This window comes from Haliotis cracherodii, unplaced genomic scaffold (assembly GCF_022045235.1).
Source record: "Haliotis cracherodii isolate W230 unplaced genomic scaffold, xgHalCrac1.p SCAF_18, whole genome shotgun sequence".
Taxonomy (NCBI): domain Eukaryota; kingdom Metazoa; phylum Mollusca; class Gastropoda; order Lepetellida; family Haliotidae; genus Haliotis; species Haliotis cracherodii.
Window position 1 is genome coordinate 6,204,905 of NW_027266273.1, and position 22,094 is coordinate 6,226,998.

General features: G+C 41.6%; 2 protein-coding genes across 2 annotated transcripts in view; both read right to left on the reverse strand.

Annotated features, from left to right (window-relative positions):
- Positions 1-15,621, reverse strand: part of LOC139465206 (zinc transporter ZIP6-like) — a 44,954-nt gene extending 29,333 nt beyond the window's left edge. The window contains exons 1-4 of the mRNA XM_071246872.1: positions 15,600-15,621; positions 7,709-7,966; positions 5,679-5,936; positions 2,418-2,505 (exon numbers count right to left, since the gene is read on the reverse strand). Coding sequence (XP_071102973.1) covers positions 2,418-2,505; positions 5,679-5,936; positions 7,709-7,966 — 604 coding nt within the window. The 5' untranslated portion in view covers positions 15,600-15,621. The remainder of the gene's footprint in view (positions 1-2,417; positions 2,506-5,678; positions 5,937-7,708; positions 7,967-15,599) is intronic.
- A 1,775-nt stretch (positions 15,622-17,396) lies between these two features.
- On the reverse strand, positions 17,397-21,851 carry LOC139465707 (superoxide dismutase [Mn]-like). Its single transcript, XM_071247514.1, has 4 exons — positions 21,603-21,851; positions 20,037-20,140; positions 19,532-19,695; positions 17,397-18,667 (listed from the first exon to the last, which is right to left on the reverse strand). The coding sequence occupies exons 1-4, from the start codon at positions 21,849-21,851 to the stop codon at positions 18,420-18,422; spliced, it is 765 nt and encodes a 254-aa protein (XP_071103615.1). The 3' UTR covers positions 17,397-18,419.
- Positions 21,852-22,094: the final 243 nt, after the last annotated feature.

Sequence of the window (22,094 nt, forward strand, 5' to 3'; positions counted from 1 at the left end):
TTTACATACATCTATAGTTGTTCATGGTCTACATACATCTACAGTGGTTCATGTCTACAGTGGTTCATGGTCTACGTTCATCTACAGTGGTTCATAGTCAAAACATATCTACAGTGGTTCATGGTCTACATACATCTACAGTAGATCATGGTCTACACATGTCTACAGTGGTTCATGGTCTACATACATCTACAGTGGTTCATGGTCTACATACATCTACAGTGGTTCGTGGTCTACATACATCTATAGTGGTTCATGGTCTACATACATCTACAGTGGTTCATGGTCTACATACATCTACAGTGGTTCATGGTCTACACATGTCTACAGTGGTTCATGGTCTACGTACATCTACAGTGGTTCATAGTCAAAACATATCAACAGTGGTTCATGGTCTACATACATCTACAGTGGTTCATGGTCTACAAACATCTATAGTGATTCATGGTCTACAAACATCTACAGTGGTTCATGGTCGACATACATCTACAGTGGTTCATGGTCTACATACATCTACAGTGGTTCATGGTCTACATACATCTACAATGGTTCATGGTCTACGTACATCTACAGTGGTTCATGGTCTACATACATCTACAGTGGTTCGTGGTCTACATACATCTACAGTGGTTCATGGTTTACATATATCTATAGTGGTTCATGGTCTACATACATCTACAGTGGTTCCTGGTCTACATACATCTACAGTGGTTCATGTCTACAGTGGTTCATGGTCTACGTTCATCTACAGTGGTTCATAGTCAAAACATATCTACAGTGGTTCATGGTCTACATACATCTATAGTGGTTCATGGTCTACATACATCTACAGTGGTTCATGGTCTACATACATCTACAGTGGTTCATGGTCTACATACATCTACAGTGGTTCATGGTCTACATACATCTACAGTGGTTCATGGTCTACATACATCTACAGTGGTTCATGGTCTACATACATCTACAGTGGTTCATGGTCTACATACATCTACAGTGGTTCGTGGTCTACATACATCAACAGTGGTTCATGGTTTACATACATCAACAGTGGTTCATAGTCTACATACACCTAAAGTGGTTCATATTCTACATACATCTACAGTGGTTCATGACCATCAGTGGTTGTGATTAGCTTCAAACATGTTTTGTGGTTCGTCGCATGCATAGGAATATGATAATTTTATTTGTCTTTGATTTTTCGAAACTTAAACTATATTTTAACCACATGAATTTGTGTTTTCTGTATCCCAAATCTGTCGTGGGATACCAGACTGAAAAGGTTTACAACCTGTGCTGGTCGTAAAAGGCGACTAAAACGATCAGATGGACAGGCCGGGTGTAGTGGTTGAATGTGTGTGTAACGAAGGCGTGTGTCGTTCTCATGATTAGGATCACTGGATTGTCTGGTCTAGGATAATTTATTTACAGGCCGCCGCCATATATTGTTCAGAGTTAAAAAAATTGAATGAGTGCAGACTAACATTTACTCTCTGATATTAAATGTTTTGATAAAAAAAATTCGATAAAATAATAATCAAACGGAACCAGAGAATTTATTTTCCGAAACTGGAAAAATGTAGATTTGCCAAGGTATTGTACACTTTCAGGGTCATGCGGGGCTATGTGGTTTACTTCATATTTATCTTCGATTATCCAGAATATTATATCTGCATTCTATTTTGATAAATGTCATTGTCTCAGTTTCAACAGCTTCGTTTAGAGGTTCTCCTCGAATGGCACGACACTTAATATATACCGCCAATGAATTATTCTCATAAGCGAGAGGAATACTGTGCTGAGTTAAGGATAGGAATCAATGGTATTTATCAAAATAGAATGGCAATATAATTCCCTGGATAATCGAGGGTGTTTTCTGCTATCAAACATAGGTACATATGCACTAACTTCGTGAAACAATGCTTCCCAAACTATCGTATGTTCGTGATACTGGTGATATAATACAAGACTGAACTTGGGCAAGCCTAATCATCCGCGAATGTCAGCACATATCACAACATAATGAAATGATGCTAAACGTACCAAATGTTATATTTAGGATAACACTTTCTTGGTACAGATTCTTATACTGTTTAGGTTAACAAGCTAACAGCTAAGTCAGCGATCTTGCCCACTCAGCCACCGAGGCTTCCACAAAAATGGAAGTCCGACAACTGGTAGTCTAGATCACGTACTTTGTGTACCCCTCTGGCAAGTGTAAATTGGCACGGCTCCCATGGCCTAAAGCTATGGACACACAATGTCATTTAGAAAGTGGTCAAATGTAACAAATATTATATTTGGGATAACACTTTCTTAGTAAAGTACAGATTCCAATACCTGTAACTGTGGAGTATAAAACATGAAGCTAAGGCACATGTTATTGTGCCAGAATGTGTTGTTTCCGGGAGTCGACCTACCTTGAATGAGATGTGTGATTATGTTCCCATAGCAAGGACACATATCCATAGATTCCCATTGGTTGTTAGGGCTGACAAAATGGGTGCACTGCAACGTACAGGACAATGTTAACATAGCAAAGAAGAAGGAAAGAAGGGTTTTCCTACCATATATTTACTTTTGGTTGTTCATATGCAATTTTCATAAAAATAAAAATCATTAACTAAAAAGGATTCTTTTTATCCTTTGTCACTTCAAGTTAGTGATAGTGAGTATAAGAATTTACCAAGAATTTGAGCACACAAATGGTTTACAGTTAATGGGGCACTAGACTTGGGCAAACGTTTAAGTCGTTCTAACACCACTTTCTTCATCTGCCAACTCCTATTTTATGACATACCGTATTCGACGTAATAAGCGCCCAGGGCGCTCTCAAAATTAGAAATGGGGGGCCTTAAATAGTATGTTATTTTGGTGAAAAAAAACAGTCTTGAAAGATAAATTTCGTGGTTTATGCTGACAGCTTGAAATGTTTATATACGACAGATATATTTTTCCAGAATTTGATTGCGTATTATACGCGAATAAATAAGTCTTTTGTATATTGACCAATCGGAAGGGGTGCTAATTGGGATTGTTCACCAGCAAATATTTTAGTAAATATCGCCGTGGGCGCTTATTAGAGCAGGGCGCTTATTACGTCGAATTCGGAATATCAATCTACCTGTTCATTACCCTGATTACATAGACGCAATCTGTCAGAATCGAACACGACACTTGCTACAGGCCCAACCCTAGACTGATAACAATCAACAGCCTAGATCTTCGTTAAAGGGAGCCCCTGGGCCACAGTCTGGTAAGTCTAGGTCTAGGTCTAGAACTCCAGCCTAGGTGTAGAAAATGGTTATGGATAATTGAAACAAACTGGCTTGGGCTGCCAAATAATAATACAATCTGGAGTTCAGAGCTGAACGCTCGCAATAAAATCAAAGCCACAAATAGTTATGCCATCCCCGTCCTTTCGTATTCTTTTGGTGTTGTTCATTTGACGAAACAAGAAATTCAAGGTATTGACATACTCACACGAAGAACCATGTCAGCCAATAGATCCCACCACCTTCTCTCAATAGCTATTATTTACCAATTATAATGGGGGGACGGTGTGCGTGTTTTGCTTAACGTGGAGGCTCTTTATGATCGAACTGTATTGTGCACTTTTGCACACATTAATTTGTCCGATGATCCTCGTGTGAAGTATGTCAAGACTCAAGGTGAAAACAAGGAATTCCCATCTCAATGTCAATGTTGATTTTGTTGACGGTTCTGTATTGCTGGGCGGTACAGAATGAGTAACAGCCAAGCGAAGTGCCATATCAAATTGGCCTAGACTAAGTTTTTCAGGGAGACTCTCATCTTCCCGAGGCAAGTGAGTTAACTGACTATAAAAGTTTCCACCCTTGCCGAACTAGGCTGGAATTACTGGGCTCGATCGTAGCGCCACCAGTGGCTATTACCAGTTATGTCCTTTCTATGCCTCTCCTATTGACCAATCAGATTCAACATCTCGTATCACTTGTATTTGCTTCAAACAAAACGGTGGCGCCCGGTCAAGACGATCTGATCGATAATCAAGATCTATATTGTAATAAAACTAGTCTAACATCGCGAAGTGCATCAAATGACGTGAGCACCTTGATTAAAAACATGAAAAGATTTAGAAAATATCTGTTGACAACGAGTTAGCGGTGCAAATGCTTTGCAAATCCTGCAGTCGACCGAAATCTGCATGACACTTTACGAACCGGATTTCGATTTTGATTGGACTATGCATAGACTCGTTAGTCCAGCCAAAATGTAACTCCATAATACCAGCCTAGTTCGGCAAGGGTGGAAACTGGACTTTTAAAGTCAGTTAACTCTCTTGCCCCGGGAAGATGGGAGACTCTATATGAACGACCACTGTATTGAGTTTATGAGCAGTGTGTTGAGATAAAAGGCAACCCTGTAGAGTTCCTCGCTTGGATGAAGTCGGCTAGCTTGAAAAGTGAAAGAGAAGGCTTTCCGTTTGCTACTCAAGAACAGTCACTTCCCACTCGAAACCGCCAATGTGTGATTTTGCATCAAAATGTAAATATGAAATAAAGATTATGCAATGAATTTGATGCGTCTGCCCAAAACATTGTCATGGGATGCCCAGCTCTGGCACAAACACAGTATCTTATGCGACATGATGAAGTGGCTCGATCCTTTTATTACCGTCTTCGCCATGCTTGTGGTTTTGCCACAGGAGTCCATCCAGAATATGTGCGACCCAGAATATGTAGAGGGCGTAATGGAAAATAATAAATACAAAATTCTTTGGAATAGGCCCGTATACAGCCTCGGGACTATCCAGCCCTACAAACAGGGTCTTGCCCTTTTACATAAATCCAATGAAATCATGGAAATTACGCGGACCTCGCTTTCGAAATGTCACGCTTGCATCCCAAATACCAAGTTGTCCGACTCCCTTTTGTTCTCGGTGCCTTAGGTTTGGTACCTCCCAATCTGTTGACTGACATCGGGAGAGTACCCGGGTTTCCTACTAGGAATGCAGCCCTTCTGACAATCTGTGTGATGCAGAAGGCTGCAGTGTTTGGGAGTCTTCACATTTTCCGTAAATTTCTCAGATGGTTTGACTAGGAAGCGCTTCCTGGGAGAAGTACCATTCGCTGTCTTGGCTGCGTGTAGAGGGGGGCAAGGGCCCTAAGCTGTTGGTGAGCCTAACAACCCTGACTGTGCCAGGATCAACCAAACCCTCTTTGCTGCATTTATTTATTTTAATCTGTACACGATCACCCATCAATCTACTCTCCGTTACCAACGGTGCTTAAAGTGGGACAAGGCTCTAATTATTGGCAGTCTTTGTTGGTTCAAATTCATTATTTCATTATGTATATTAATTTGGCAGTAACTGATATCCCTAAGTAAACAGAAAAACGTCCACGTTTCACACATGGAATTAATTGCAATGTCTATACCAAGGAAGAAATTTGGCACCAGAGTCTCCCTTTCATATCGCCTGATTTGTGACGGATGTGCACTACACAGTACACAGGATCACGTGTCACAACCAGCCGGACCCAGCATAGGAGCTAATTTCCCTTAGTGTTCATATCAGTTAACCATGTGTTGGTTCTATGTATGACGTATATATTCAGGGTAAGCTACAATCAGATAAGGAAGTTATTAAACTAACTAGAACTTACAAGCCCTGTGGTCATTGGTTGATAAGCACCTACCTTCCGCCTCATGAAGAACGCAACATTCGGAGAACATCCATTCCATATACGGTGGCGGATCAGTTCCGGTCTCCACAAAGAGGCCACCTTGTAGATGAGGTATGGCATTGGTAGTTTACAGTCGTGTGGTGGGGCGGGCTGAGGTGGCAGGTGAAAACATGGGATATTTTCTAATTGTAAGGAAAACACCACAAGCCGTTTCATCATATCGGGGTCGGAGCACACCGTCGAGTTTTGGGACAGAATGTCGTTCTGTATCTGTATAAAAGAAAAAAAAACTAAATCTGAATTGGACCAGTGTCTTGGCCCAGCCGAACCATTATCATGACAAACTCAAAAGTTCGATGTCGGTAAAATAGTTCCTAAATGGGTATTAAATACCATTGTTGTTGGGGACCGACCATTTTATATTTTCTTCTGCTACATCTACAAAACCAGATATGTAATTAAAACCATGAGCCTAATTAAACAAAAGTAAAAACATCTGGCGACAATGTATATTTTGTGCCGACATTTTCTTTTCTGAAGCATAATTATTTTTTTCAAGCCACATCTCCGAACCTGGACCTACTCTCCTACCCAGAGTACCATGCGGCCAGCTACGTACCTCTGCTACAGGCAAGCCCCATGTGCCGATTCGTCACATCTTACACAGTCCTTTCAAGATATGTTTTTGATCTGTTTCATTTTTTTCAAGCCACATCTCCGAATATCAAATAGTCGGTCCCTTACTTCTGATCCGACATCAAAATACCCTCAAACTAGAATAACTCTTTGTTAGGTTTGGTAGCGTATATTGCATTGCACTGCACTGATTACGCACAAACATTGCGCTTCAGTAGGGGTGGGGTGGGTTGGGGGCGCAAGCATCTTCCCGGGGCAAGGGGTTTCGTGGCTCGATAGTAGCGGGACCAGTGGATATTACGAGATATGGTCCTTCTACTGACCAATCAGATTCCACCTCTCATATCACTTGCAATTGCTTCAAACAAAATGGTGGCGGTCAGTCCATTCGTGACCAACTCGTGTTATTCAGGGACAAGCCGAATAGCGACTCGTGCCCCGCTCATGACCATTTTTGCGACCGGGTTCCGTCTTAGCGCAAACGGGCATGCCTAAAACAACTGTCAACTCGTTGCGTAATGGTTCACTTACATTTCCCCATATATTATATATATTTCAGATGCAATTTAAAGCACATCGGGACATGCGGAATTATACAGTGTGATTCAACATATTTAAGTGTGTCTTTGGTTTATTTTTAGATGTAAGACATATGTAAAACCAAAAAATATTTCTGAGGGATTTTTTGACGAAGAACTTGAAATCATACGCGCATTCTGACTGGTTTGTCGTATTTTCGCACATAACACTCATCGATAGGACGAGTCTTTTTGCAGGTTACGGAAAGGGACGAGTGTTGACGAATGGAATGCGTCCAGTCAAGACGATCTGATCGATAATAAAGATCTATTTTGTAATAAAACGGGTCTTACGTCGTGAAATGCATCAAATCACTTGAGCACCCTCATTAAAAAGATGAAAAGATTTGGAAAAAACCTGTTGACGCCCAGTTGGCGGTACACATGTTTTGCAAATCCTGCAGTCGACCGAAATCTTCACGACAGTCGCTTGTTGTTGTCCGCCACGGACTGGATGTCTATTTTCGCTACTCGATTTTGATTGGACCTACTCTCCTACCCAGAGTACCATGCGGCCAGCAACGTACCTCTGCTACAGGCCAGCCCCATGTGGCGATTCGTCACATCTTACACAGTCCTTTCAAGATATGTTTTTGATCTTTGACGAATCTACACATTTAGATTAACATATGTTATTGAATGGTTAACTTTCATAAAGAAAATGTCCCACAACATGAAGAACTATTTCCATCAGTGTAGTATGCTATGTTTACATTGTTTGTACGGCTCCGCCTGCTGTCATCGAAGCCCTACGAACTAGTGATAAGGCCATTGAATAATACTGACCGTGGCGTTAAACAAAAAACAAACAAACAACGACCAGCGCACCTGTTGACACGTGTAGCTGACCCCTGGACATCGTATATTCTTGATCCTCCGCTCACAGTCAAAGCCTTGAAGCACCACCTCAACTAGCACCCGCATTTGTTCGTCGAAACTCCTGTTCTGCACCCCGAGTACCTCCCAGTGGAACTGCCCGATATGGGTACACTCGTCACGGCTCGTGAAGTGTTGGAAGTCGTGACACTGTGATGACGTCATAGCAATGCACCCAAGGAACAGTCCAAATAAGGGCAGGTCATACATCTGAAAATTGGATTGATTTTAATTGTAATTATTGATGAAATACCGGCACATATAAGGAATCGTTGCCCAGGTGAGTGAATGACTTGGTTTTAATGCCGCGTTGAACATTATTTATATAACGGCTTGTCATCTTAATGTGGAAGGAAAGCCCGAAGTGATGCAGGTATCAGACGTTTACCACTTCGGTGAAACCCATGAGCACGGTTTGGTGCTGACAAACCTAGAAACATAATCGGTGCGAACCGGGATTCGAAACCACAATTATAGGTTTCTGGCATGCCCAAGGGACGCAACTCTGCACAGCGAAATGCAGCACCTTGGACAACTGGGCCACCCGTCAGGTTTAGTCATGCGGGGGTGAAGTACGCTTGGTTTTAAACATCAACACATACGCATTCACACAGCTTCTTTGAGCAATATTTCAGTTATATTACGTCGTGTTACAACTTTCGTGAAATCCATACGCAAGGATATGGTGCTGGCAAAACCTATAAACATAACCAGGGATTCGAACCCACGATCATAGGTTTCTGGCACGCACGAGGGACGCAACTCTGCATAACAAAAAGGGGCGCCTTTGACTTGGCCATACCTGTGACGCTCATAGGACAAGAACCATAGCTATATTGTTAACGTGTGACGCAACGAATTATTTCGTTTATCCAGGGCGTAACGGGATTCGAACCCACGATCATAGGTTTCTGGCACGCACGAGGGACGCAACTCTGCATAACAAAAAGGGGCGCCTTTGACTTGGCCATACCTGTGACGCTCATAGGACAAGAACCATATCTATATTGTTAACGTGTGACGCAACGAATTATTTCGTTTATCCGTTCGGTAACAATAGAGGAACGGTAGCATAGTGGTTAAAGCGTTCGCTATTGACGCCGAAGTCCATGATTTCATAATCACATGCAAACGATATGTAAAGCCCGTTTTGGTGCTGGTGTTCTCTGTCATGGAATATTATTTTAAAGACGGCTTCACTCTCAGAAAGCAACATGACTACCATTGTATACTCGTTTTGCAATAACGTTTGCAAATGTGACTCGATGATATTTACGTGCAAAGAGCATGCTATTTACCCTATTTACTAAAGGGTGACGTTGTGTTTCATACTGAGCTTTTGTCGTTCCCTTGTAGTCATGAATTAAAGGAGGACTGTGCTCTACAGTCTAAACCCTTGTTCGGTCAAGGTCTCGACATTGCAGCTAGTTCTATGTGTGTAACTGAGATATTGTCTGGGCAGCTAGCGGGAAGAAGATATCTACAAATATCCTTCTAATTACTTATAAAATCAAACAAGACGAATACGCCATCAAACAAAACAGTTGTCTTCGATCACATTCCTTGTCATTTCATTTTCATCTACGACTATTATATCTCTTCCGGTGTGCCATCGGCCTACATTTCAAATGGCCTGACTTTTTGTTTTTGAAACAATAGTTTGGAAGTTCTTCTCTCAAGTTACACCGTTTATTTACCAGAAACAAGACATGAAGAAAATTTGCATCCAGATACCGTCCGGAAACCTTCCAAATACCTTCAGCAACCTTCAAATTTCTTGGTATTTTCCAGATACTTTTTTATGTGTTTCACACTTACGTGAACAAAATGCACTTGCAAATATTAGCGTATGGGATTGTACACAGTTTTTCACAGGGGTGGCCGTGTTGCGCAGGGAACGCCGATAATCAGATCCTTTACTCAAGTTTCGTCAAACGTAATGAGGTATCTCAGAGTGTGAGGTTTGGAAGTCATGGCGCTTAGAGCAATGTGTTATAGCACGGCGGGCAAATTAGTTTTGGAGAAGAGCCAAAAATGTTTTAAACATGTTCCATACTGATGAAACTCAAGAGCAGCAGTATTTGTGGTGACAAACCAAGAACCATCAGCACGAACCTTGGAATCGAGCCCTTCTTGGGGACGCAACTATGAACAGCAAAATACGGCGCACGTACAGGTGTATGACGGTGTTTCTGAATTTTAGTTCAGTCCAATCTTAATTTGTCTTATTTTCGAGGCTGAGTAAAATGTATGTGTGTTCTTTAAAAGACGGGGGGGGGGGGGGGGCACGGGGGTGTAGCACAGTTGGCCCAGTCGTCTAAGCCGCCGCGATTCGCTGTGCAGAGTTGCGTCCCTTGGGCACTCCAGAAACCTATGATTATGGGTTCGAATCCCGGTTCGCACCGATTATGTTCCTAGGTTTGCCAGCACCATACCCGCGCTCGTGGGTTTCACCGAAGTGGTAAACGTTTGAGACCTACATCACTTCGGGCTTTTCTCCCACATTAAGCTGACACGTCGTGATAGTACTGGAATAATATTAAAAGCGGCGTTAAAACCAACTCACTCACTCACTATTTAAAAGACGTGTATTTCGCTTCAAGGACCGATTAAAGCCATCGTAGGTGGGGACTAGTTAAACAGAGACGGAAAACGGTCTCCGAATCACGCCATATCAATGTTATATTAACCGGGGCACAGTCACCTGGTCAGCGGCTGTATACAAGTCACTTCGCGTACATCATGGGTCATTCAGATCGTGAGCACCTGCCACGATTTGCGGCGCCTACATGATAAGAATCCTTCACGTACTGCACATCGTTCGTGACAACTTGTATTTTAAACAAATACTTGATAACGAGGTCAGTATATCTACAGGTCAAGGAATGATATGGCACATCTCTAATCGTACTCATGCAACATGCAGCTGTGTGGCAACGTTGAGCCTCGACTGTGGGCACCGGGCATTACCCATCAGGGATTGTGGATGGGGCGGGGCTGCAGGGATATGGGGTCGGGGAGATTCAGTGGGTTCTAAATACCTAGAAGCTGAGCGCATATGCTCATAACTGCTTACTGCAAGGAACACCGAGAAATGATAATGTCTTGGGTTGTTTTGTTTGGTTGTTTGTTTGTTTGCTGTTTAACGCCGCATTCAGCAATATTTCAGCTATATGACGGGCGTCCGTAAATAATCGAGTCTGGACCAGACTATCCAGTGATTGATATTATGAACAGCGATCTACGCAATTGGGATACGATGACATGCATCAACCAAGTCAGCGAGCCTGACAACCCAATCCCATTAGTCGCCTCCTACGATAGGCATAATTGCCTCTTATGGCATCGTCTGCTGAAGACCTATTCAAACCCGGGTCTTCTAGGGTCTAAGGTTGTAGTGGTATAAGAGGGGTGGGATGTTTTGTAGCTTTTTAGAAAAAACACCAAACACACATAATCCGTCTCTGAACATCGATGCAAAACTTTTTCCTAATGTATTATAGATGAAAAAATAAAAGTTTACGTCAGCCTCTTCATGAAGAATACTACAGACGGTTTTACATGTATTTGGTGATATTGAATATTGTCGACAGCGGGAAGAACAAATTTATTCTCGAAAAACACACATAGTTATGCAGAGAAAATACAGCAATTCATGTCCACCCATAACCAATTAATACGAACTTAATGTTTACATAACAGAATGTTTACATTTTTATCAATCGATACTTCGTACCTTTTGACCATATGTATTTTCTTCCAGTGTCTTCAAGGACGGTTTGGGGCGGTCGGGTAGCCTAGTGGCTGGAGCGTTCGCTCGTCACGCCGAAGACCCGGGTTCGATTCCTAACAATGGTACAATGTGTGAAGCCCATTTCTGGTGTCCCCCTCCCCCGTGATGTTGCTGGAATATTGCTAAAAGCGGCGTAAAACCATACTCACTCATTCAAGGACAGATTAAACATGAGCTTATAAACTGTCTGTGGTTATCTTTGGGTATACAATGGTTTCCTTCTGGGGGGGAGGGTGGGTGTATATTACTTTTTCACAATAAATGAATATCAGATTGGTTGTATTAAAAGTAAAGGAACAAATAAAGAAACGCCTAATAACCTTTTTTCATGGATGGAATTGTTATGTACGTGTACTTTACTCCAGCATGCGTGATTTATCATGTTACACTCTTCAAAAAAAGAAACGCACAGGAAGTATGTAGTTCACTGAACCTGACTACACTATAAACCGGTATAGAAATTGGACACATGTCAAAAGTGGCACGGAGGAAAACAGTAAAGCAAAATGCACGTGCAAGTTATGGCATTCGTAACTCGTGGTAGTGGCTATAAAAAGGCAAGCATAAGCCAATAATTTGTCATTCAATTGTCAACATTTTTCAAGTTCGAAAATCCCGAGACTCAGCGCTGCCGGTCGGAACATCGCCATAGGACGTATCCAAAGAGGAGAATCGCAGTTTTCTGTAGCTCGCCACTTCAACGTCCACCACAGCACCATTTGCCGCCTTTGGGACCGATACACACAGTTCAATTCCACAGCAGACTCTCCGAGAACCGGCCGACCAAGAGTTAACACCCCTGCACGGGATCGCTACATTCGACTGTTCCACCTACGCCATCGCACTGCCACAGCTACGGAGACTGCAGGACGCATCTCTGGTTAGAGGAGGATATCGGACCAGAATGTCAGGAACCATCTTCCCAGAAGACCAGTTATCGTCCCCGTTTTGCAACAGACCCATCGACAGCGACGCTTGCGTTGGTGACATACCTTACAACCTTGGAATTTGAGAAACTGGAGACGAATGTGGTTTAGCGATAACCGGCGAGATTGAAGACAACGTGGTTTTTTTTCGTCGACATGAGCTTTTTGCCCCACGTTGTGTAAGTGAATTCGACAATTTCGGTGGCGGTAGTGTCATGGTGTGGGGGGTCATATCCTACACCACAAAATCTGACTTGGTTGGGGTTCAGGGAAATTTGACAGCAATTCGCTACATGAACCAAATTCTTCAACCCCACCTTCTTCAAATCATTGACCGCCAGATAGAGCTGTTTCAACAGGACAAAGCCCCACCGCACACAGTTCGTGTCACGGTAGACTGCCTTCATAATGCCAACATCAACGGCTTGCCCAGGCCGTCGAGATCTCCAGATCTCAACCCAATCGAAAACCTCTGGGATGAACTCGATCGAGGTGTACGTCAACGCCAGAACACGCCGCAGACACTCCTACAACTGGCCAACGCATTACAAGCAGGACAGAATCCGCACACTTATCCAGTCAGTGCCGAGGAGATGCAGAGTCGTGATTGCTGCCCGGGGCGGTCACACGAGATACTGCTTTCAGCGCAACCTTGTGGCCTTATGTGACATGACAATGAACAGTTTTCAATGCCTTTGTACGACAACATTTGACTATCGAGCTTCAAAATTTCATATTTGTATCTGTGATATTAAATCAAATAAATCGACTTTATTAAGTACAATAAATTTACTAAAAATCAACCTTTGTGTTTTATTTTTGGGAGAGTGTATATTAATGTATTGTGGGCCGATGGCCCGTTACTGAAATAAATCGTCTGTCTGTAAAGGAGCATTTCCCATGGTCAAATTGGTAACAATCCTTTCCCAGAATCTTCACTGCTTGTAGTAATGGGCTTGATTTACGTGTCTATTGTTGACATATCACATACATCAGGTGCAGATTATGGTGTACACGACTGCCTCACACTAAACCAATGAAGACCTAACACTTGCGACATACTAATTTAACACCCATATCAAGAGGCAACTTCGTTTTCCAGCCTCTTCAATATACATAGTGAAGTGAGTGAGTGAGTATGGTTCTACGCCGCATTTTAGCAATATTCTAGCAATGTCACGGCTGAGGACACCAGAAATGGGCTTCACACATTGTACCCATGTTGGGAATCGAACCCGGGTCTACGGCATGTCGAGCGAGCGCTTTAACCACTAGGCTACCCGACCGCATAGTGCGGGGATGAGGGAGGAATACATTGATATCTCCCCGGGGAGTGGTATAGGAAGGGATACAAGGGTGGTTAAGGAGGTGAAACCTGCAATACACAAGACAAATGAAAAGTCATGAAAAATGGGGGGGTACGGGTGGCCCAGTCGTCTAAGGCGCCGCGATTCGCTGTGCAGAGTTGCGTCCCTTGGGCACGCCAGAAACCTAGGATTGTGGATTGTTAGAATCCCGGTTCGACCCGATTATATTTCTAGGTTTGTCAGCACCATACCCGTGCTCGTGGGTTTCACCGAAGTGGTAAACGTCTGAGACCTGCATCACTTCGGGCTTTCCTCCAACAATAAGCTGACCTGCCGTGATATAACTGGAAAACTGTTAAAAGCGGCGTTAAACTTAACTCACTCACTCATGAAAAATGGGTCGACATTACAATGATGTCAATGACAGGCATAGGTCTGGTAGGCCAAGAAATACCTCTAACACAGAGGATAGACGTCTTTTCAGGATAGTCAGACGAAATCCATTTGCCACTTCAACAGATTTAAGACTGTAGTGGATTACCCATCAGAGACTCTCGACGATGACCGTAAGGCGTTGCCTCAGAGCGGCTGGTTATAACGTCAGAAGACCAGTAAAACGTCCTCAACTGATTGAGAGGCACATGCGGAATCGTCTGATATGGTGTCGTGCCCGTAGTCGATGGAACTTGGCCAACTGGAGATGGGTCCATTGGTCTGACGAGTGTCGAATGCTGCTACGAACTGTTGATGGTCGAATACGTGTTTGGAGGCAACGTAACACTCGTTTTGCACCAAGGAACATCCAGAAGATCTTAGCATGTGGCGGGGGGTCTGTCATGATATTGGGTTGTGTTTCCTTCGGCTGCAAACTTCGGCTGGTGACAATTCGTGGAAACCTGAATGGCCAACAATACCAAGATGCCGTTCTTCGTCCAGTGGTGGTCCCTCATTTTGACAACCATCCTCTTCAGACAAGACCTGTTTACATGGACGACAATGCCAGACCACACAGATTTCGGGCAGTTTTGGCTTATTTGCGTCAAGAAGCTATTGTCACTCTTCCTTGGTCGGCCTGTAGTCTGGATCTTAATCCGATTGAGCATCTCTGGGATATTCTTGGCCGGAAAATCAGACATCGTGATCCCCCAGTTCAAAATCTCCCTGGACTTGAAGCCGCACTTCATGAAGAATGGATCCGTTTTCCTCAGAGAAGCATTCAACGACTTGTAATGAGTATGAGGCGTAGGGTTGGAGCTGTGGTCAATGTCCGTGGATCATACACACGTTACTGACGTTTCTGTCTTGCAATAGACTCTGCACTCCCTAGGGTGTCTATGTGACACCTGATATGGTCTGCTGATATCATGACAGTTACATGACAAAAATAGTTTTTCAATGTTTTCTAATCCTTCAATTTCTGGTCTTCGGTAAAATTCCTTTCTGCTCATATTCTTTTGGAACACAATATAAACTTGCTTTGGGACAACTTTTGCATCACTTGAGGTTTACATATACGGCTTATAACAATCGTATATCTCGTTATAATAGTCATCATTAAGTGCCAAAAGTAACAGCTCACAAATATGGTGGGTGGCGCTTAACTTTTGTGCATGTGTATATGTCTATTGTATGAATTTATTTAAGAAATAATGTCTTTGCAAAATGTAAATTTAGCATTTCTATGTTGCACTAACAGCGACTTAACAACGAGTCAAATATGAGAAAGAGAGAGAGAGGGGGGGGGCTGATTATTGAATAATTGAATTCTATAACTTCACAATGACCAGTAATATTGTACTTTGAGAAACCCTCCTTACCTTAGACTCTGTTAACGCAGCTTTCTTGATTCGTGGAGGTGTGAAATGATCACCTGTTGTAAGAGGTCAGGACACTGATAACCAGTTCCAGCTCACATCGTGTTTCGTTGTGTAAACATTGGGACCAAAATAGTTAGTGTACACAAAAAAAATGGACTTGGTATGAGTCACCCAAATTAAAAAAAATTGACCAAACGACGACATCAGATAAAAGCGACAAAACCCTTTCCATATTCATGCTACGATTCCGACTTTTTTTCATGAGCATGTGTTTATAAATCACTATAAAATAATGAGGAATCTTTTCTGCCCCACCGGTGGCACCGTCACAAACACATGCAAAGGCAAGTCAATTGTTCATCTAAAAAAAAACAAGGGAACATATGGTACAAGCACGGACGTATATACATTCTATATACGTCTTTGGTACAAGTCAAAATAGGAAATTGCAGCAGACATCATTTTTGTCACAGATGAGTAAAAATTGAAATGTCTTTCACATGTTTACCATAACACTTCTTGGAAGCTTAACTAAGGCCTTGAGTGTTGTAACGCTGATCAGAGGACCTTTTGAGTAAGAGTCGTATGACGGTTTTGATGTCTTCGAAGAACGAGTATGCTGGATTGTACCAGAGGCCATATTATATGGTCTCTGTATGCAAAAGATGTGAAATCTAGAAACCAGAGGTTGGAGGCGCTGGAGTTCTATTTTTCTCTGCGTAACTGATCCTATGGAACCAAGACCAATTTAAGTGTAATGCACTGGAATATAAGCTACTCACCAGGCACATTCAAAGAGATCTAAATGTTGTGTGTGTTGACATCTTAAAGTGTGGTTGGGTGATGTGGTATGTTTGACATGAGAGAATCTCAATCCTTTAAACTTCTTTATGACTCATAAACCATCAGTTTCAGAGATACATTAGATGTGTCAGGAACATTAACAAGGTTACTTCCCTTTGACAAAGTACAAAGTAGTGTCTGAAGTTGACATGTAGACCCTGAAGGGAGCTTGTACAAGGGACATAACTCCGTTAATATTACCATTTTAACTGGTTCTACTGTTTGTACGCGCTGAAGGTTTGGCGCTTTTAGCCTAATTACCAAGCCGAATTACTTCCCTTTGACCATAAACTTTTCCACATGGAATAAATATCCATTGAATTGTCTCCCTTTAACCATAACCAAAATTGTAACTTCGCTGATTGTTTTGAAATTTTATTTTTACCATGTGTTTGAAAATGAAATTATACGAATTTAATCTTGAATATTGCGCAGTGTATAAAGCAGGAAACATTATTATTTCTCAAGGTCTAATTCTTTTCTCCACCTTAGTCTACTAATTTTTCATCAAATGTATAAAATTTGCATAATTATGAATATATCCTTCGATTTCCAACGAGCAGAAACCTTTCAATGAACATAATTCATGTCACGCAATGAGGTTGAAACATCGGTCAACTTGGAGCACAGGTTACCCAGTCTGAGTCGCGACAATATGCCGTGCACATTGCGTCCCTTGGTCAATCCAGAAACCTATGATTGTGTGATGGAATCCCGGTTTGCCCCAATTATGTTTCTTGGTTTGTCAGCACCATACCCATGCTCGTGGGTTTCACAAAAAGTGGTAAACATCTAAAACCTGCAACACTTCGGGCTTTCTTCACACGCTAAGCTGATATGGTGATGCTGGTGATATAACAGGAATACTGTTGAAGGCGGCGTTACATCCAATCACTCAATCCATTGGTAAACTCACTTTAGTTTGTGGAACAAACAGTTGAAGTCTTGGGTTGTTTATGTTTTATTGAGCAATCAAATGTTTCTTCTCTCTGGGGATATAATAGGGTTTTCACAATTTGTACATATATTTGCAACATCTGTACTGAAAGATGTTATTCTTATATAACTCCCCGAACGTTACACCTGTACGATCTTGATTGTCAATCATGTTTTATTAGTGTGTAAATGGTTATTCTAAGGTGAGAATTATCACAGTACTTGACCTGTTGAGGTTACCATGGTAACACTGGTTATTTGACGAAAATCGATATATATGATGCACGCGAGATATTTAAGTGATTTTGTGCATTAAATTAATATATAATACTTATGATGCCCGCCCATCCGACCCCTCTCATGATCGAGACTAACTCTGGCTTAATACGACAAGAATGAAGGCTACGGGAGTGGCCATGGCTGTGTTTGGGAGAGGTGTTTCAAGTTCTGCAAACAGTTGCATTCGCGAGCCGTGTTTCCAAATTTTGTTTGAAAAAGGAGACATAATTCAATATTGTGAGAGGAAAAGTATTAAATATAAATGTAATGTAAAACCAACAAATTTCTATCCCTGATTTCAAAACAGGATTTTATCAAATAATAGTCATAATCTGGATAGTCAATAATTCAGGAAAACTCTTCTAAAAGATTTAAGAGCAACATCAAACAAATTTCTTTTTATCCATGTAATGGGTTTCGATCAAATGGATGTATGGATGGGCAGCTGTGCACATTCCAATTCCAAAGCACTATGTGTTGTGATGCAGAAGGAAAAGAGATCATGATCCAATATATACATACATGGGAGACCCCAAGCACACCTGAACAAGAAACAGGTACAGTTAATTACTGAATAAACACATGAATTTCAAGTATCAAGTTTAAACTCACCACACCACTTACGTTTACTCAGATTACTGCAAAAGATCTTGAATAAAACATGTATGATAAGCTGGATGAAGCAATGTCATTAGTACCGACTATGTAAAGTTAGTTCACACACTGATTCAGCAAGTTTTAATCAGGTTCAAATATCCTCGATCAGAGTTCATCATGGACAGATTTCTGCCACCAAGCATCTATTTCTGCTACTACTTCCCAGTCAACTAGAGTCCACCAGTCTGACACATGGTCGGTGCGTCTGTTTTGATGTTTCAAGTAATAAGCATGCTCCCATACATCCAGCACCAGGATTGGGAATAGTCCCTGGGATAATGGAGAGTCCTGATTGGCTGTAGTAGACACCAGTAAACTGCCATCTCTTGGCTGACGTGACAACCACACATAACCTGAGAACAAAATGGGAATAATGGAACTTAAATGGTTAATCAATCATTTGCCATGCACTTGCAATATACATATCTTCTGTCTGCTAATTGTATTTTGTTGAGGACATGTTTGCATTGAGCATTTACAGCAGAATAAACCAAACAGTGCTTTTCATAATTCATTTTATTCCACTGACATAATTTGTTTAAATAATTAACATGATTAAAAAACAAAGTACAAAAAAAATAATTTTGATTACAATAATTTTCTTGTTCTGCTTATCAGGGCTCGATTTAACTATGTAACACATGCACCAGTGCAGCATATTATTGAAAAATGCAACCTAATATTTACGTCTACCTGCACCAATTGCATATAAAAAATATTAACATTTTTGTCCGACTACACTTACTTTTCCACGCAACAAAAGTCTTTGAACACACTCAATACCTCCATGCTTTATGTACCATACTACAGCACTAGTCCCTGTGTTTTGTGTAAATTGTCATCCTTTCTTGGACTTCATGTCATGAAACTGTGGGTACTTCCAAGATTTTGTGCATGTTCCATATTACAGCAATAGCTACGTAATTTATGTAAAATCATAAAACAGTCGTCAGAGATCTGAGATTTAAAGACTAGTTTATGTGTCTATGTTTCAATTTTGATATATTTATGGGAGCAGGGTGCAACTTGGTTTTGTCTGGTGCAACTAGGTTTTCATGTCAACATGCTCCTGGTGCAAGTTATTGAGCCCTGGCTTATGAACAGTTGGCAGGTAACAGAGGAACAGTTGCCAGGTAACAGAAGAACAGTTGACAGGTAACAGAAGAACAGTTGACAGGTAACAGAGGAACAGTTGACAGGTAGTATAGGAGGATCACCTGAGCCAAACAGTTTTGCTGCTTCTCTTGTGAAGTGTTGCTTGAAAGCAGTGTAGTTGCCGAAGTCAGCTTGTATATCGTTGTGAAGATCCGACTCTGGTAGGCGTTCCTTGCCATCAGGGTTTGGCGCCATTACAGACCAATACAGGTTATGGTTCACAAACCTGAAGAACACAGTGTATTTAACATCTCTTTAGTACTGTAACAGCGTTAGAAATTGGCACTAGTCCTGTAGTCCCTGCCAAACTTCTCAATAGTTAAGGTATCCTAAGGACAAAGAAATTTGCCATTTTTAAGGGTTTTGTTATGTGTTATCATGATAAGGACTAGTGGACTAAACTGTGTACGATCACAAAAACAAAAAAACCTTTTCCTCTGAATGAACATTAATTACACTTACAACTGAACAAATATGATGAACTAAATTGAAAAAAAAGAAAGAATTCCACATAACATAATTTTGATGAAGTAAGCCAATGATCTGAAAGCAGATAAACTCAAATACCCTCCTCCGTTGTTTCTGATGGCATTTCTGTACATGTCAGGAACCTCGCTGATTTTAGTCAGAATATCTAGGATTGACTTAGAACTAAGTCCAGTTTGGTCTGTCTGCAAAAAGAGTATTTCTTTCAAACAAAATATATGCTCAAATATCAGTGAATTGATATAGAGGGTAAGGGTACCACAGCATGTTAACTGCAAAATTGGCACCAAGTTTGCCTGGTGAAAACGGCACCACATTTCATGTCAAACACAGCATCATATATATCATTAAGCATGCTATAGAGAATATTTAACATTTGCCATAAACAGACAACACATTCTGTAATGTTAAACAAAATAAAAAACCTTCATCTGCATCATACACTTATTCAACATATAGTTGGTTGGTTGGTTGATTTGTTGTTTAACGCCACACTCAGCCATATTCCAGCTATATGACAGCGGTCTGTAAATAATCGAGTCTGGACCAGACAATCCTGTGATTAATATTATTTCATGAGTATTGATCCACACAATTGGGATCGATGACATGTATCAACCAAGTCAGTACCGAGCCTGACCACCCAATCCCATCATTTAACATATAGCCTAGCCGATAGACACGATGGGGTCCTACAGGCAAGACATGACACTAAGTGATGTAGGGTCATAGTTTGACTATAGACCAATTGTAGCATATATAAATATAGACCCGGTTACATATAGACCATGGACACTTAATACTCTTTATTTAGGATCCATGATATAGACATACTCTCCGATATCAATTCATACCTAATCATTTACAAACATCGTGATCATACTCATACGTATTTAAAGAGATGGCAACAATGCAGTTTACCGGGCGCAGCCCGAGCTCTACCATCCGCTCAATTACCGCGCTATAGTGCCACCGCTGTCTCGTTATACCGTTACCGTGCCTCACGCTCTGGTGACTCTCGTTTCACGATCCAACACCCGTTTTCGGTCTTAGGGAAACTTACACATCTTTACAATCAAACACCCGTTCTCGGTCTTAAGGAAACTTACACATCTTTACGATCAAACACCCGTTCTAGGTCTTAGGGAAACTTACACAACTTTATGATCCAATACCCGTTTTTCGGTCTTAGGGAAACTTACACGTCTTTACGATCCAAAACCCCTTTTCGGTCATTAGGGTCAGCTGGCCTTGGGCAAGGGTTAGCCATAAATTCTTACCTTTTCAAGCGTTAATCCAGTTAATCCCATTGGTCGGTCATGTTGACATAAACAATTGCGGGTGTGGTTTCAAGAAAAGATGAATGGGAGAGCGGGCAGTGACGTCACACGCATGCGCAATTCATTGTTTACTGAATTACGCATGCATGTCAAAGGGGATTCTAATGACCTGTTAAACTAGCAGTGATTACATGTGATAGCGCCTGTGGTCCAGTGGTAGAGCGTCGGCTAATTAACGCATTAATTAGTAGAGCCGGTGAGCCCACAACGCTAATTGGATCTGAAAAAGTGCGCCCGGTAAAGTGCACTACTCCCAAAGAGATTATTCTATTGTAAGCTCTACTTTTGTCAAACACTGCATACATACATCTGGGTCAACCCGCCACTGTCTGAGCGCAGCATTCATTTTCTTGGTGTACGCTGCGTGATGCCCAGAGTGGTGTACGCGCACCGTTGCCTCGTCAATTAGTGGTTCTAAACTGTTGTAAGGGTATGGGAGGTCTGGTAGTTTGTATTCATCGGAATACAGGTCCATGCCACTGTACGGCATCGAAACTACAGATGAAAAACAAAGCACAAACCAAAACAAAACATTTTGAATCAAAGGCGACGCCATTTTGACAGAAATCCATGTCACGTGACTTCCATATGACTTTCTTTCCACAACAAAAGTTTCACGTTCGATAAATTATGTTATGAATGTGACTCGAGTTTATAGTTTATAAAAACAAGCAATGTTATTATCATCACCACGCGAAGCTAATGGTGGAATACTGGGTAAGAATTAAGCTGGTTCCCGGCTCCCTATGCGCGTCGTCAACTTGTAAATTGTGACGTTTAGAGACGGGGCCCAGCTTAG